This window comes from Myotis brandtii, unplaced genomic scaffold (assembly GCF_000412655.1).
Source record: "Myotis brandtii unplaced genomic scaffold, ASM41265v1 scaffold390, whole genome shotgun sequence".
Lineage (NCBI taxonomy): Eukaryota > Metazoa > Chordata > Mammalia > Chiroptera > Vespertilionidae > Myotis > Myotis brandtii.
The window spans coordinates 697,059-713,947 of NW_005364954.1; the positions used below are offsets into that span (position 1 = coordinate 697,059).

The following is a 16,889-nucleotide window of genomic DNA, read 5'->3' on the forward strand; positions in this document are numbered from 1 at the left end:
TAATAACACATTAAAAATAAAACAACTTTTGGGAGGCATAAGACATCCAAACATCTGAGGGCGAATGAGCGTCCCTGGTCCAGAATTGGGGGGACCGTGTATGGGGCTTGGGTTACTGGGAGTTGAGTGCAAGCCACAGCAGGTAGACTTCCTACCCTTTACCATTAAGACAGTGGTGTGTAGGGAGAGTTGACGGAGGGGTAGTGGGTGGTGTGTGTTTTTTTTAATTTATTTTTTTAAATCTTGATTGTTGAAAATACTACTTATGTCCCCTCCCCCCTCCCATTGACCTCTTCTAGCCCCTCCCTGTTCCCCTACCCCCAGGCCTTCATAGTGGGTGGCGTTTTTTAGAAAACTTTTTAGTAGGAAACTGACTGGTGTTGGGCTGTGACTTTAAAGAGACAACGAACCTTTATACTGAGCCGTGTTTTTACCAAGTGTCTCTCATTCACTCACATTATCTCATTCAAGCTTCCCAGGGACCCTTGCGGTCATTATCGTTACTCATCGTACAGAGGGAGAAACTGAGGTTCAGGAAGCTAAGGTCACACCGCTAGTACGTGGAGTGGAGGCCAAATCCAGATCGCCTGGCTCCGGAAGGTGTGCGATAAAATACAAAATGATAAAAGGGTAGAGGGCAGGCCAGGAGGCGCGCCCAGCAGGCGGATCCCACCTGGAACTGAGGGCCCCTGTGGTTCTGGGTTGATCTGGCCAGAGCCTTGTGGGAGGGGATCAGTCTGTGGCAGGTCGAGGGTGGGGCGGGGAAGAGGCGAGGACATCCCCCTCTCCTCCCGGGAGCCCCTCCACCGCGGGTCTCACCTCTCGGCTCCTCCCGCGCTCAGGAAACGCGGCGCCGCCTGGCCCCGTGCGGCCTCCGTAGAGTCCCCGTTGCCATGGTTCCCAGGGCAGGTGTGGGCGCGCAGAGCCGCTACGGGGAAGCGTGAGCGGAGTCCGCGGGACTCTGGGTCCGGCTTCGGGGCCCACGAACCCGCAGAGGCACCATGGGCCGGAGTAAGCGCCCCTTCCTCTCCCACCTTCGCTCTCATCGTCCCCTTTCCTGGCATTGGCCCGGGTCCACTAGGACCCTCGGCGCCAGCTTCCGAGCAGCGCTGCCCCTTCCCGCCCGCGGGCCCGAACCCAGCTCGGCAAATCCCGCCCCTTGGCCCTGGGCAGACCCAGCTGTGCCAGGCCCGCCTCCGACCCGCCCGGCAGCCTGGCCCTTGAGGGGCTCGGGGTCCTCCTCTATGAAATGGGGTGCGCGAGGGGGTGGCTGAAAGGCGCAGTGAGTGCTGTGGTCAGACACACCAGTCGGGCCTGCGCCAGCCTTGCTTGCTGTGTGGTCCTGGGCTCCTCACTGTCCCAAAGCCTCAGCCTTCAGACCCTTGGCAAGGCAGTGTGCCTAGTGGCCCAGGAACCGAACCAGCCGGGACACCATGCCTGTCTGCAAGCTGGCCTGCCTCCTAACAGGGGCCTCCGGAGACAGAGGAGCGCCCCAGGCCGTGGGCGCCCAGCAAGCCCGGGTGGTGGGCTGCCAGTTAGCCTCACTCCTCCCCAGCCACGTGTGCAGTCATCTCTGCCTGTTTGTGGACCCAAAGCTTAGGGCAGCAGGCACGTTCCCCTGTGTGGCATTTCTCTCTCCCCACCTCTCCCTTTCCCTTGTCTTTCTTCCAAAGAACGGACATGGCAAGCCACTCCTGCCACCAGAAGTAGCGGAGGGTTCAGCTAACTGCACACGAATGATCGGGTTCATACATGTTTCATATTTTTTAATAAAGGCCAACTCCGCTTCAAGGATGTGGCATGGCGGGAGGGCAGCCGAAGGTGCTGTGCAGGGCTTTGCCTCAACACATTTAGGACCTTGGGCGAGTTTGCAAACTGCACCTTTACTCCTCTCCTGACAGATGTAAATAGATACTGCATCTACGCATATGTTATTACATGCAAAGCATTTAGGGAAGTGCCTGGTACCTTGTAAATGAGCAATAAATGGATTTTGATTATCTCTTGGGGTGAACATGGAATATTTTCACATTCCTAAAATGTAAGGATCAAATGGATTAATAATTTGATTGATTGATTGATTGATTGATTTGAGAGAGTTCGGGGGAGGGAGAGAAAGAGAGGAACATCGATTTGTTGTTCCACTTATTCATGCATTCATTGGTTGATTCTTGTATGTGCCCTGATGGGTGATCAAACCCACCACCTTGGCGTATCAGGACGATGCCCTAACCAACTGAGGTACCCAACCAGGGCTTGGATTAATAATTTTTAACAGCCTTGGAAATGCAGGGTTTCTCCATTGTCAATGTCCCCTCGACTTTAGTGTATCTTATGAAGATGACTTGTGGGCCCCAGGGTACCGTCTCCAGTCCCTTGGTGCTGCCGTCAGGCCAGCCCCGTGCTACCCATCCCTGGGCAGGAGACTCTTGTTGCCCCTCCTCCTCTGAGCGGCTCCTGTCGTTCCTCCTGGGAACAGACCCTGTGGCGGTTGCTTTAAAAGATCGCGATGCAAACTCCGGGTGTCCCTCTCTCCTCTGCAGCTTTGGTGACACTAATGCTGACCAGGTGAGTGAATGAATGGCTGCACCTTTCCTCACTGCTGCCCTCGGTCAGCCCCACTGTGCCTCTCAGTGGCCAGTTGCTCTGTTTTGGTTTACCTCCACGGTCTCACCCAGTTTGACCACGAGATGCCATGGCCACAAGCCCATAGTCCTCGCCCATCAACTCTGTCTGCATCCACACTGCACAATGTGTGTAGCCCAGCTGGCGTGGCTCAGTGGTTGAGCATCAACCTATGAACCAGGAGGTCACGGTTGGATTCCCGGTCAGGGCACATGCTGGGGTTGCGGGCTCCATCCCCAGTGTGGGCGTGTAGGAGGCAGCCGATCAATGATTCTCTCTCATCATTGATGTTTCTCTCTCTCTCTCTCTCTCTCCCTCTCCCTTCCTCTGAAGTCAATAATATATATATTTAAAAATGTGTGTAAACCCTGCGCAAAAGAGGCAAAACTATGTGGTCCTGTCCCTTCCCTCTGCCCCACGGTGGGTCAGAACCTCCAGCAGGGGGCAGCACTGCTCCCAGCTCTTTGATCTAACTGCAAGGAAAGACCCATGGGGCAGTCATGTCATAGCCGGAGATGAGCACGAGGGTGGAGGTGTGACCTGTGACAAATGTCCTTGCAGTCACGGAAGACCTGATTCGACGGAATGCCGAGCACAACGAGTGTGTGATATTTTCCCTGGAGGAGCTCTCCTTGCACCAGCAAGAAATAGAGAGGCTGGAGCACATCGACAAATGGTGCCGCGATTTAAAGATCCTCTACCTTCAAAACAATCTCATCGGGAAGATCGGTAAGTTCCCAGGACTTTATGCTCATGGTTTCTGGAGCTCCCGGGATGGGAGAACTGTGGACAAGACAGTGTTCCCCGTAGAGCAGCGGTTCTCAAACTGTGGGTTGCGACCCTTTGGGGGTCGAACCACCCTTTCACAGGGGTCGCTTAAGACCATCGGAAAGCACATATATAATTACATATTGTTTTGTGATTAATCACTATGCTTTAATTATGTTCAATTTGTAACAATGAAATTGGGGGTCACCACAGCAAGAGGAACTGTATTAAAGGGTCGCGGCATTAGGAAGGTTGAGAACCACTGCCATAGAGGAAGACAGCAGCTAAGAAAGAATTTCTTGGGGGAGTGGACACAGCCATAGCAGCCAGCGATCACAAGGGGTGTAAGGACGACGTGAAAGGATGCTCGGAGCCTGTGCTCACTGGGTGGGTGACACCTACTGCCATGATTCCTACTGTCAGGTACCCAGGGTGCCCGGGCCAGCGCATGAAGGTCGGAGCAGAAGGGAGGACCAGCCAGAGCTGGAGGGCAAGGGGTGGGTCAGGGTTGATGAGGCAGAGTGAGCGCCAACCCCTGTGGGGCTGGCCTGGAACCAGAGGTCAGCCCTTGAGGTTAGGTTTTAACTCCTCGTGGCGATGTGCGAGTGCCCTCAACAAGGGTGTTTGGCCAAGTCTGCAGGCATTTCTGGTTGTCACCAGTGTGCGTGGGTGTTGGGTGGTGTGCAGGGGCCAGGGTGGCAGCCTCACACGAGAAGTTCCCAGGCTTGTGTGTGTGTGTGTGCGTGTGCGCTTGTGAGGGCCAGAAACCTGGGGGTGCACTTGCCTCTTGTTGGCTGGGTAACTCCCAGTTGGCTCTTAATTTGCAAAAACCTAGAATTTGCATCATCTTTTTGAAGATGTATTAGGATTCTTTCTATTTCTTCAGAATGTGATTTCCAGCATCTTGGACTTTTCCAGAAATGGGAACCTTGGCACACTGTTCAATTAAGAGGTCGATCTGACCACCCGCAGCTTTCACGCATGCGGCATTAAAGGGCCATTCTGACCTGGCCGTTCTGACGGAGTCCCTGCATTTTTCAATCTGCACAGCTGGTCCCTCACAATGACTGCCGAGAGCGTAGATTTCTGTCCTTTTCAGAGCTGTGAGAAGGCTTACATTTTGGCTTCCACAGTATTCCGAAATTACACAGCCTTTTACATGTTAACAATGGGAGTTTTCAGAGGCGCTCAGGCACTCCTGTAGCTGGGAAAAGGATCTCTCTTGGATTCCACTTGCTCTTGTGCCCTGGGGGTGGAAGTTTGCTTTCCTGAGCTCCGCCCCTCACTGGAGATGCAGATGAGCTTGGGGGGAAGGCTCCACTTAGTTGTTGGTCCAGCTGTGAGCTGAGGACCCTCTGGGGTCCTGCTAAAGTGGGGCTCAGAACCTGGGCGGTGGGCTCCCAGAATCTGCATTTGTAATGACTTTCCGATGAGCCTCAGGCCTGGGCCAAGTTGGGAGCCCAGAGCTGCTTGAATTGGGGCAGGAGGGGGCTGGTCATGGCAGCTTGGTGGCAGCTTGCTCCGGGATGGCTTGGGCTAGGAATGCTCAGAACCGCCCCCCCCCCCCCATGCCCCGCTGGAGGCTCTAGGCCAGGCGTCCTCAAACTACGGCCCGCGGACCACATGCAAATACAAATATTGTATTTGTTCCCGTTTTGTTTTTTTACTTCAAAATAAGATATGTGCAGTGTGCATAGGAATTTGTTCATAGTTTTTTTTTAAAGTATAGTCCGGCCCTCCAACGGTCTGAGGGACAGTGAACTGGCCCCCTGTTTAAAAAGTTTGAGGACCCCTGCTCTAGGCATTTGTACTTATGAGCCTCTCTTTCCCTGACCCCTTCGGCCCATTGGTCCTGAGTTCATTCAGCACATCCTTCCCCAACACATCTGACCTATATTTTCTCTGCCCGATGACTCTTAGTATTGAAGAGGTAATGCATATAACACGTGTGGGAAGAGGAGGTACGTATTTGATTGCGGGCTGGCGATGCTGTGTGTTAACTTCAGGTGTTTCTGTTTGGGATGCAGAGCAGACACTCTTATCTGTCAAAACCCTTGTCACGTGGCGCTCTGCATGTCCTTTGAGTCTCAAATGCTCAGGCGTCCCTGGAGTGCCTTCGCCGAGCCTCGGTGCGGCTTAGGGTAACAGAACTGCTGAGAGCACTTGAGTAATTTTTTCTGAAGTTCTCATTTTGAAAAATGAGCCAACTGAGGCTTAAAGATGGAAACTGCTATCCTTGAGTCTGTGATAACATATATGATATTTCGTAAATGTTAAAATGAAATGGGATGACAAGGGTGATGGTTGTAAGTCATCACATTTGATCTCTTACTGCCCCTGAAACCCGGGCGGGGGAAGCAGTCCCTCAGCGGGGCTGCCCAGCCACACCCTTCTCTGGGGGGTGGGGGTGGGTTTCACATCCGTGGGGTCTGAGGAAGGACTGTTCTTTCAAGGCGCAGTGAGCACAGTGACTCGCCGCCACGCTCTGGGGTCGGATTTCCTGGCTCTGCCGCTTGACCCTGGACACGTGGATTGAGGCTCCACGCCTGGGTATTCTCCTTGAGAAAGGGAGAGGATGACAGGGTTTTCACCGCGCAGGGTTATTTTGAGGATTAGCGGCATCATGTATGCAGCATGCTGAGAAATCCCGTGGCGTGTAAGAGCACTCAGCGGTGTTAGCCCTGGTGGTGTTAGCTGCTTGCAAAGGCCATTGACTTCTTGACTTACTCATGGTGGTTGCTTTGCCCACATAGGCTTTCTTTCTTTTCTTTTCTTTAAAATATATTTTTATTTATTTCAGAGAGGAGAGGAAAGGGAGAGAGAGATAGAAACATCAGTGATGAGAGAGAATCATGCATGGATCAGCCACCTCCTGCACGCCCCCTCCTGGGAAGCAACCCTGCAACCCAGGCACATGCCCTGACCAGGAATTGAACTGTGACCTCCTGGTTCATAGGTTGACTCTCAGTCACTGAGTCCACACAGGCCAAGCTACATAGTCTTTCGTGTTCATTAAAAGCGATGGTCCTGTGTCAGGGTGACTTGGGCTCCAAGTAAAGGAAGATCCAACTCGGTCTGGCTTTCCAGTAAGGAGACCTAGTGTCGGACCCAGCGATGCGTCTAGAGGTAGGCAGGCTCCACCTCATGGTTGGCTGACTCCTTCTCTCTGCTCCAGCAGCCACAGTGGGCTTCATCCTGCACCTGGTCCCCTCCTGGTTGCAAGCTGACTTGAGTATCAATAGGGGATCACACTTCCTCCTTTGTAAACATTCAGCAGAAAAAGGGAAAGGAACTCCCCAAGCATGGAATACAGAGCTTCCCCTTCCATCTGGTCGAGAGCACTTGGCCTGCGTGCCCTCCACCGCATCACGCCGTTGCCAGGAGACTGCCATGGGCTGATTGACTTACACCTGGGACCCTGAGCCGTCACTAGCATGGGACGTGGGGTTGCCATGCACCGGCCCAGTTAGGCTAAGCCTAACCCCTAGAGTCGGGGCCAGGTTGAAACGTGAGCAGAGCTGGCTTCCATGAGAAAGGATGGAGGGTGAAACCGATGTTGTGTTGCCAACCCACAGTGTGTGGGGTACAGGTGTGGATCTGAAAGACCAACATGGTTTTGATAGCTATAATAATTCTTCGATTCTCTTTACCATCTTCACAATAGATTATACAAATATGTCTTTGATCTTGAAGGTTAATTGCATTCTTTGTGTATTTCAGAAAATGTCAGCAAACTCAAGAAACTCGAATATTTGAATTTAGCTTTAAACAACATTGAAAAAATTGAAAATCTGGAAGGTAAGACTTTTCTTCTTATTTTTGCGAATTAAAATGGAGACTTAAGATTCGATTTAAACAGTATTGCTTAAACACTATATCCTCCCATTTTGTGGGGCTTCTTGTCAGCTTTCTTGATGGCGTCCTTTAGAGCACAATTACTCTTTTTAACCAATAGCTTTATTGAGGAATAATTGACCTGCAAAAACCTGCACATGTTTAAGGCATGCAATTTGATGACTTTGGACATATGCACACATCATCACCACAATCAAAGGTAATAGACATACCCATCACCTCTGTATTATCTGATCTCCCCCAAACTTCTTTTAAGTATGTTTTGGTTGCACTAGATCGCGTGTGAGACCATCACCAAAATCAAAGGTAATAGACATACCCATCACCTCTGTATGATCTGATCTCCCCTCAAACTTCTTTTAAGTATGTTTTGGTTGCACTAGATCGATCCTCCATGCTTTTTAACCTTCAGTCCTTATTTAACCCGCCTTGTCTTGTTCTGCAAGGGAAGGTTTCCTGTTTTACTCTGCAGGCTGCTGTTTTGCACTGTTTTTTTCCTAAGTGTCTGTTAATCATCTGAAAGGATTTGGTTGACTCGGTGGCTGGCGTGGGCTCCTCTGCCCTTGTGAGGTTGGGATCCCAGGTCCAGCCTCTGGCCTGGCTGGCGGGGCTGCTGCGGGCTGTGGGAGTGGGCAGGGGCGGGCGCAGCAGCAGGCACGCCCACTCCCATCTGCCAGGAGCTAACATTAGGAGGATTTTACTTAAGTGAAGGTTGATTTTAGCCTTTTCACCTCCTGGTGCGGAAATTGACATACTTATTCATCATGCATTTAAGATTTCATCCTCAAAGCCTAGAATGTCATCACTACTGAAGACCCAAGGCCAAATCAGTGCTGGCATTGAGATGGTCCTTCCCGTGTCTGGCGTTTTTCTGCGGTAGAAACGGAGTCATTGCTCTCCCAGCTACCACTCTGCAGCCCTGTGACCATGTTCCCCTATGAGCCAAAGGCATGACACATTAATCAGGGTCCATGTTTTTTAAATATCAATCTAAGCTTTCAGAGGACTCATTAAGACTCTCACTCTCAGTGGGCGTGGCCACGGCTCGTTATTTTTTAGGAAAGGATCTGAAAGGACAGGGACAATTCTATTTTTGCTGCATGGCTTGGTCATCCACCACTGGGGGCAGCATCGTCACTGTTGTCTTTGGGGGCTTTGGGAACCAGGGTCCACCTGGGGCCTATTACCTGGATGCCTCTTCCTGTGGCGACCCCCTCCCCGCTCTGATACAGATGCACTGGGCCAGGGTGGTTTGAGGATATGTATGGAGGGACGGGCAACTTGTCTGCTGGCAAGTATGCACTTTTTATTTCATTTTAAAGGTGAGAGAGGAGGAAGATGCACATACACACTCAGCCCACCCACTTGAGTAAATCTGAATATAATTTTAAACATAAGTTGCATTTCTGTTTGTTTTGCTGGACTGGAAAAAATAGCTAGCATCCTTTTTTTTTTTTCCTTTTTCCCTGTTGTGGAATCCCTGGGATAGGATAAAGTACCTTCTTTTTCCATCCCTCCTCCTCACCCACCCTGACCTGGAGGTGGGGTTCCTAACAGTCCGAGCTTTTGCCCTTGGGCAGTCAGCGTGGTTGATTTCAGTGACCTTCAGACCCCCGTGGGTCATCGCAGAGCCGGAGAGCAGGGTGGGACTTGGCGAAGGAAAGGAGCGCTAACTCCAACGAGGAGGCATTCTCAAGCCTGGCTCGTTCAGCAGGAATCGTTCTGTAAGATGGCAAATGTGGCTGGATTTCTAATGTGTGGGCTGAGCAGAAGGAAAATGAAGAATCCGCCACTCCGAACAATATGATGGCCATGTGGAGGGTCCTTCATCTGCAGCTCTACAGCGAAACCCAACAACATATGAATTCTTAAACCCGTTGGAGTCTTTCAAATGTCAGGCTGCTCTTGCATGAAAGAGAAACAGCATGGAAATGGCTCCCAGAATCTGTCATGGTAACTGGGAAATACCGGGAACCTGGGTCTGAACTTATATTGCCCCAAATGTGTCTCCCACGTTTCATAAACGCCATCTGACATTTCTTCCCAACGCAGAGCAAACATACAGACGTGGAGACGCAACCTTAATTGTATTTATAGACACGTGCAGTTTTATGTTCACTCTTCATCTAAGTGGCCGAGCCCACAGTTTTATAATTTAATGACTGAATTACCAAGCATATTGACGTGTTTCAAATACTCCTTACTGTGTGGTGCCTGAGGTGTTTTTCATTATGTTTGTGACTGAATTACCAAGCATATTGACGCGTTTCAAATACTCCATACTGTGTGGTGCCTGAGGTGTTTTTCATTATGTTTGCCATTGTGAGCAGAGCTGTTCTGATCAGCTTTGTACAATCACCTGTTCTCAGCTGATGTAGCCAAATGACATTCTGGACCCAGGGGAAAACATTTAAAAGCCTGTGTTGTGTATTGTCAGATTGAATGCTGGAAAGTATAATTATAGTCTTATAAGCTTCACAATCTTATTTAAAATTTTGTCTCTATTTTTGCTAGTTTAATAGAAATAACGACTTTGTTGTCCTTTTTCATATATATGATTGCTTTTGAAGATGTGACGTCATGAATTGCCATCACCTGTGTAGCAGAATCTAGAATATATAACAGTGTTTATTTGTTCTTATACATTTTGTTTTTGTTTTTAATCCTCACCGAGGATATATTCTAGAGAGAGTGGAAGAGAGAGGGAAAGACAGAGAGAAACAGCGATGTGAGAGAAACACATCGATTGGTTGTCTCCTGCACATGCCCCGCCCAACCAGGGCCCAGGTACATGCCCGACCAGAATCGAACCCGGGACCCTTTGGTCCGCAGGCCGACACTCTATCCGCTGAGCCAAACCAGCTAGGGCTGTTTTTGTGCATTTGGGATAGTCATCTTTTTACTGATTAATATGTCTACTGTAGTAATAAATTCACAGTTTAAAAAGTCAAAGCGAAGCGCGCTCTATATTTTTGTTGGAAAACGTGGGCCTTTATTTTGCCCTCAGACCCCTGAGCCCTGCTCCTGGGGGTGACTAGCCTCAGCGCCCCTCTGCTCTGGCACGGTTCCAGACAGTGTGCTCCGACTGTGCGGTGTCTGCGGCCCTCGCTGTTCTCACTGGGGGCCTCATCCTTTGAGGTCCTGATGAGCAGGATGCAGGCTTCGCTCTCACCCTACCCCCAGCATTCCCCGTCCCTTCTCTCCCCCCCGCCCCGCTTATATTGTCTCTCACATGTAGATATCGTAATGAGACCTGGGCTATGGTGCCTGGGGTTTTGAATACACACGAGTCATTTCATACCATCTTCCCAACAACCTCTGCACTGGGTACCAATGCCATTCTGATTCTGCACACGAGAAAGCCCAGGCTGGTAACTTCCCAAGGTCTCAATGCGAGGCTGTGACGGAGTGGGATCTGGTCAGCAGTGCGATTCACCAGCAGACCTCCACTGTGGCTGCTGCTACTTGTGTGAACTGTGACCGGCAGTTCACGGTGATGGCTCTCACATTTTATGACCGATGCGAAGTACCTCTTTGCTTTCATTTCTCTCACCAGGATGTGAGGGGCTGACAAAACTTGACCTGACAGTCAATTTCATCGGGGAGCTGAGCAGCGTGGAGACCCTCCGGGGCAACATCCACCTGCGGGAGCTCTTTCTCGTGGGGAACCCGTGTGCCGACTTCGACGGCTACCGGCAGTTCGTGGTGGCGACTCTGCGGCAGTTGAAGGTACGCAGGCTCCAGGGACGCAGAAATCGCAGAGAGCATGCAAACGAGTCGCTACAGTTCTCCCGCCTCAGAGAACGACACATCCCAGAAAACCAAAACCAGTTCCTGACTTACTGAGCCGTTAAAGGCGTTGGGCTGAGGTTTCTGGGTTAACAGAACACAGGTCTCATGGAGAATTTCCTTGAGGACGAGAATGAGTGACTCGGGTCATTGAATCTGGAATGTTTAGAATAAATGAGACACTGGCTGATGGTCATTGTCCAGAGACTCTGAGAGAACACACCAGTGGGAGCAGCGTGTCCGAGGGATGGGTCCTGTGGCATCACCTGGGAGCCGCGTCCCAGCTGAGCCTGCTCCGTGCGGCAGGGGACCCGCTGGAAGGGTGAGCGCCATCAGGTGGGTGCCTGAGACCTAGGCCCCGGCTGCTCCAGGTGCTTTAGGCTCCGCTTCTCAGATCCCCCTGGACCCCAGCAGGGAGATGGTGAGTGCACGAGGGGTAGGAAGTCGGGCCTCGGACAGCTGGTGCTCCTGTGGAAGCCACACACAGGGCTTGGGGCACGGGGCTCGGGCGCGATTTGAACCCAAGGACCCACCATTCACACTGCAGCCACTCTCACTGCTTCCCTCGGCTGATGTGCGGGCTTCGGAGCAAGTCCTTCCTCCCGGAAAGGCCGCTGTGAGCGGCGGGTACACCAGGCGACAGCCTCTCTCTGAAAACAGCGTTCATAACTGTTTACTAGAACTTAAAAATAGGCTGGTTAACTTGAGGATCTTTTTTTTTTTAAAAAAAAATGTGTTTTTACTGATTTGAGAGAGAGAGGAAGGGAGATGGAGAGAGAGATAGAAACATCAAAGAGAAACATCGATCAGCTGCCTCCTGCACGCCCCCTACTGGGGATCGAGCCCACAACCTGGGCATGTGCCCTGACCGGGATCGAACTGTGACCTCCTGGTTCCTAGGTCGATGCTCAACCACTGAGCCACATCTGCCGGCCACTTGAGGATTTTAATCACCATTTATTTCCCTGAAAGCTGCGATCTACTTGAAAGGAATAGTGTTGATCGTATGAAATCAACATGGACGTAGATCAGAGTTTCTGATGTTTCCCACATCACCCTGGTGCACTGTTCATTGTCTCTAAGTTTAAAATATCCCCATCAAAGTCAGCTGGGGCTGATTCAGATGGCGACTCTGGGATAATCGCTCCGTGTCGGCTGTTTTTTATTCCAGTGGCTGGATGGGAAAGAAATAGAACGTTCCGAAAGGATCCAGGCATTGCAGGACTTCCCTGAAGTTGAGCGACAAGTCAGAGAGCAGGAGAAAGCCTACTGCCTCAGACGAGCCCGAGACAAGAGCGAGGCCCAGAGGAAACTTCGAGAAGAGCAGGAGCGCGGGGAGAAGGAAGGCCACCCAGGCTCGGACGGACGCTGGGACGCAAACGTCGCTGCGGATCCGTATGTAAATCACTGGAGTTCATCTTCCCCTTGACTCTTTTTTTTTAAAATATATATTTTATTGATTTTTTACAGAGAGGAAGGGAGAAGGGTAGAGAGTTAGAAACATCGATGAGAGAGAAACATCAATAAGCTGCCTCCCGCACACCTCCCACTGGGGAAGTGCCCGCAACCAAGGTACATGCCCCTGACCAGAATCGAATCTGGGACCCTTCAGTCTGCAGGCCGATGCTCCATCCACTGAACCAAACCAGTTAGGCCCCCTTAACTCTTGTTAAAAGCCTCCAACCGTGTTCTTTTCCCAAGGGGTCCACACCGTGTCACCTGCATCCCAGACGATTCATCTGAAGAGTATGTGGAGGCTCTGGTACTGTCTCCGAGAGCCAACCAATGGGCTCGCAAGTAGAAAGCCCGTGACTGGGTGTAACAGCATCGTTTTCACAGGAAGCGTCTGCCCTCTTCTCCCTGTCCCTCCTCCAGGGCTAAGGCTCAGTAGGCCCTGAGGTCTTCCGCTGATCAGAACCTCCTGCCAAGTCTTATAAAAGACAGATTCCTGGGCCTCAACCCAAAGCTGCTGAGTTAGACTCTCTTGCGAGAGCCCAGGAATAGATACTGTTTATAAAGCTCCCAGGTCACTTCCATTGCTGGGTGTGTGATTCCTCCAATCTGATTCCTGCCATATTCCTCCTGGTGACAGCCGCCAGCCGAGAGGGCCTGCCCGTGCTGGGCCGGTGATTCCTCCAATGTGGCTCGGATAAGCTCTCTTTCAGACACGTTCTGTCTAGGAGGTAACACGAGAAAAATGAATAAGGTACATAAGGAGCAGCGTTAAGGATGAAGCCTGCACGTCCATCTTTGGTCTCATGTGCTCTGTGTCTTTCTGTTCTCTCCTAGCCCACCTTCTGTGGGGAGCAGAGACCACCCCCAGGCACCGGAAGTACAGGAAGGGGAACCCAACAAGAAGAAAGTAGACGACGTGGAAGATGACCTGGAGTTCTGGAATAAGCCCTGTTTGTTTACTCCTGAGTCTAGATTGGAAACCCTTAGACATATGGAAAAACAACGAAAAGACAAAGAAAAATTAAGGTATTTCATTTCTCCCATCATTGAGAGTAAGGTTACACTCTCTTACGGACTCTATTTTCATGGTTGCTCTTTCTTTCACTCATTATCTGTGGTCAACCTTCCTTAGCCATCACACATAAACTGTGCTTTTTTTAAGTTCAGTGTTTTGTTGACTTGTATTCTCTAATATTTATTAATATCAGATGACCCTTAAAAGGTCATGAGTTACGGCATTTTTGGTAGAGTTTCGTTTGGATGTCTTTAGTTCTTTAAACGTGTCGAGTATTAGTAGGACCCGGGTTAGTGGTAATAGTCATCATGACACCGAGAGAAAGACCACTCTGTTGGATGAATGAGTTCCTTTGTGTATTTGCATTTGCAAAATCAATAATTAGAAATTAATTTCATTAGGTGCTGTATTTTCCTACTACAGCTCTCTTGGACATTTAACGGTATGCGTTCACTTTCACATTATTTATGTGTAATTGTCAAAAGCTGGAACGCACAAGCTGTTATTTCCAGAGTAGGATTTTTTGAAAGATAGGCTCCATGCCTTTCCAGTTCCTGCCCTTGCTTAAGTCCAGTGTGCAAACTGTGTCACCCGGGGGAACGCTTCTGATTCGGGAGCTGGGAATGCAGTCAGTCAGCTCTGAAATGCAGTAAGAAACCAAAAGAGGAGCAAAGCCAGTGCTGCTTTCATGAATTAGGTAGATAGCCGGGTACAAACATGAGAACCAAATTTCATTAAAATACTTGTCTATACAACTTGGTGATTTGGGAAGAACATCGGATGACATCAGAAAGTGTGGATTCCTGTTGCAGCTCTGCCACTCACGCTGGGTAACTTCTCCTCCTCGGTTTCCTCCTCAGTTAAACAGGGACCACACACCCGCCTTCCCTGCCCCACTGTATTGTTAAAAGTATCAAATGGGCCAATAAATGTAAAAGTGCTTTGCAGGCTCAAGAACTCTTCGAAATGGAAATTCTAAGTTTACTTAACAAGTAAAGTATTTCTGATGTATATGCACCCAACTATATGTGTATATATATGTATATATAAATATACTTGTATACTTGTATATATATATATAAATGTATACATACACAGGGTGTCCCCCAAAATGTGTGTCCACTTTGAATAATTATAAAGATAGATTACATTTCATTTTCAAAATGTCATAGAATCTAGAGCAGGGGTGGGCAAACTTTTTGACTCGAGGGCCACAATGGGTTCTTAAATTGGACCGGAGGGCCGGAACAAAAGCATGGATGGAGTGTTTGTGTGAACTAATATAAATTCAAAGTAAACATCATTACATAAAAGGGTACGGTCTTTTTTTTTTTTTAGTTTTATTCATTTCAAACGGGCCGGATCTGGCCCGCGGGCCGTAGTTTGCCCACGGCTGATCGAGAGCTATCAGCTGTTAAAGTGTGTATATATTTTTGGGGAACAACCTGTATATAGACATTACACTTCATTGGGCCTGAAAGCAGGATACATTTTTCTTCCCTGACAGCCTCAGAGAGCACGGCAGACTCGGGTGAACGTGCGGCCGCTGTTCAGTGATCTGCATTCTACCTGAACAGATGTTGGGCTCTCGGATGCCCCTTCATTGTCCGACTGATGAAAAATAATGTTCAAAGGAACATTAATTTATTGGACCTGGGGGCCCAGTTTAAGAGGCAGGAAAGTGTAAATAGATTTATATTTTAAAATAAAGTTAACTGACATAAATACCAAAAGAACAATAGGGAATCTAGTCAATAATATTGTAAGAACTATGTTCGGTGCCAGGTGGGTGCTGGAAATACCAGGGGGATCACTCTGTAAAATATATGATTGTCTGACCCCTATGCCGAACGCCTGAATCTAACAAAATAATATTGAATATAAACAGGAATTGAAAAATAAAATTAAAAAAAAAGAACAATACAAACCCGAGGCAAGGAATTACCTCCAATTTTGTCATCTAAACAAATTTGTCCATTTGATCATTGATTGGCTGCCTCCTGCGCGCCCCCTACAGGGGATCAAGCCCGCAACCTGGGTATGTGCCCTTGACTGGAATCCAACCTGGGACCCTTCGGTCTGCAGGCCGACGCTCTATCCACTGAGCCACACCACCTGGGGCCATCATCAATGCTTTTCTGTCACTTTTTACATCAGTAGGTGAAGAGCAAGCACATGTTTTCACAGCTACAGAATATCTATGACTATACCACGTTGCCCCCGTCCCTCCTCCATGCGGGCTCTAGGGGCAGTTCCAGGGTGTTGCCACGACAGACAGTGCTGTGATTAGACCTTTTACATGGGTCCTTATGTGCTGGTATTTTTCTTTCTATAAAATGGATTCTACGTGGCATTATAAAAATTGTCATTTTACCGAAAGCAGAAGCTGCACACACAAATGGAGAACTGACAGTGATCCGGGTAAATCATGCATAAAATTGACTTATTTGAATATTAATGGGTAAGGCATGAAAAGGATTTCTCCCCCCATTAAATTATCTGGCAAATTGTCTTGCTCACATTTTCGCTTTGCAGACATAGATACAACCGTACGGAAGCCTGGCTTCGCGGTCAATTTCCAGCACAGAATGGACTTCCTAGCAGCCAAGTGTGGATGTTGTCACACATTTCTGATTCCTTTTTCTTACGCTCTTCCTCAGATCAGTAACTTATATTCCTCTTGTTTATTTTTCCCTCTTCCCTCTGCCCCTTGTTCCCACCCACCCTCAACCTTCAGCGAAAAGAAGAAGAAAGTGAAACCACCCAGGATGTTGATCACTGCAGATGGGAGGGCCCTGAACGTGAACGAGCCCAAGTACGTGAGCCCACGTGGAGACGAAGCAGCCCAGTGGGTGGTGTCGGTCATTCCCATGACAGGTTTGCTCTGCAGAGAACACACCTGACCCCCTGACCTCTCCCCACCAGCTCGATGACTCTAACAAGAACGACACGTGTGCACATTCGAAAGCAAAGCATCCATTATGTTCTCGGGTGCACAATGTTACGTTTTACTTCCTTGACATCCAGAAAATGATCTTGACATACGGAAATCCTGGATGTTTATGTCTCTCTCGAAACTTTGGGCCATCTACAGCTTTATGTCTGAAAATTGCCAGTGCATCATTCTTGTGTGTATTAATTTTTTAAGTTCTGCCATGAACACGCTGGCTGAGAATATTGATATGTCTCCAACCCATCTACTTTATACCCTGGAACACATCCTCAAAGCATTCGGGAGCTAGGGGAAAATTGATATAAATATCTCCATGAAGTTAATGAGAGAGGAAAAACATTCACACTGGAAATCCTTAAGTGTAATAATATCTGATCTACCCTCTCTAATCCAATTGATTCCCCCCCCCCCCCCCCCCCCCCCCCCCCC

General features: G+C 49.3%; 1 protein-coding gene across 3 annotated transcripts in view; it reads left to right on the top strand.

The window, feature by feature from the left end:
* The first annotated feature begins 893 nt into the window (after nucleotides 1-893).
* LRRC6 (leucine rich repeat containing 6) overlaps nucleotides 894-16,889 on the top strand; it is a 40,375-nt gene continuing 24,379 nt past the window's right edge. For all 3 annotated transcript variants that reach the window (XR_313962.2, XR_313963.2, XM_005872780.2), the window contains exons 1-7: nucleotides 894-1,011; nucleotides 3,187-3,354; nucleotides 7,114-7,191; nucleotides 10,805-10,977; nucleotides 12,209-12,432; nucleotides 13,327-13,518; nucleotides 16,245-16,322. Coding sequence is in view for 1 of the 3 variants with exons in the window: in XM_005872780.2 (XP_005872842.1) it covers nucleotides 1,002-1,011; nucleotides 3,187-3,354; nucleotides 7,114-7,191; nucleotides 10,805-10,977; nucleotides 12,209-12,432; nucleotides 13,327-13,518; nucleotides 16,245-16,322 (923 nt within the window). In the remaining 2 variants the exon portion in view is untranslated. The remainder of the gene's footprint in view (nucleotides 1,012-3,186; nucleotides 3,355-7,113; nucleotides 7,192-10,804; nucleotides 10,978-12,208; nucleotides 12,433-13,326; nucleotides 13,519-16,244; nucleotides 16,323-16,889) is intronic.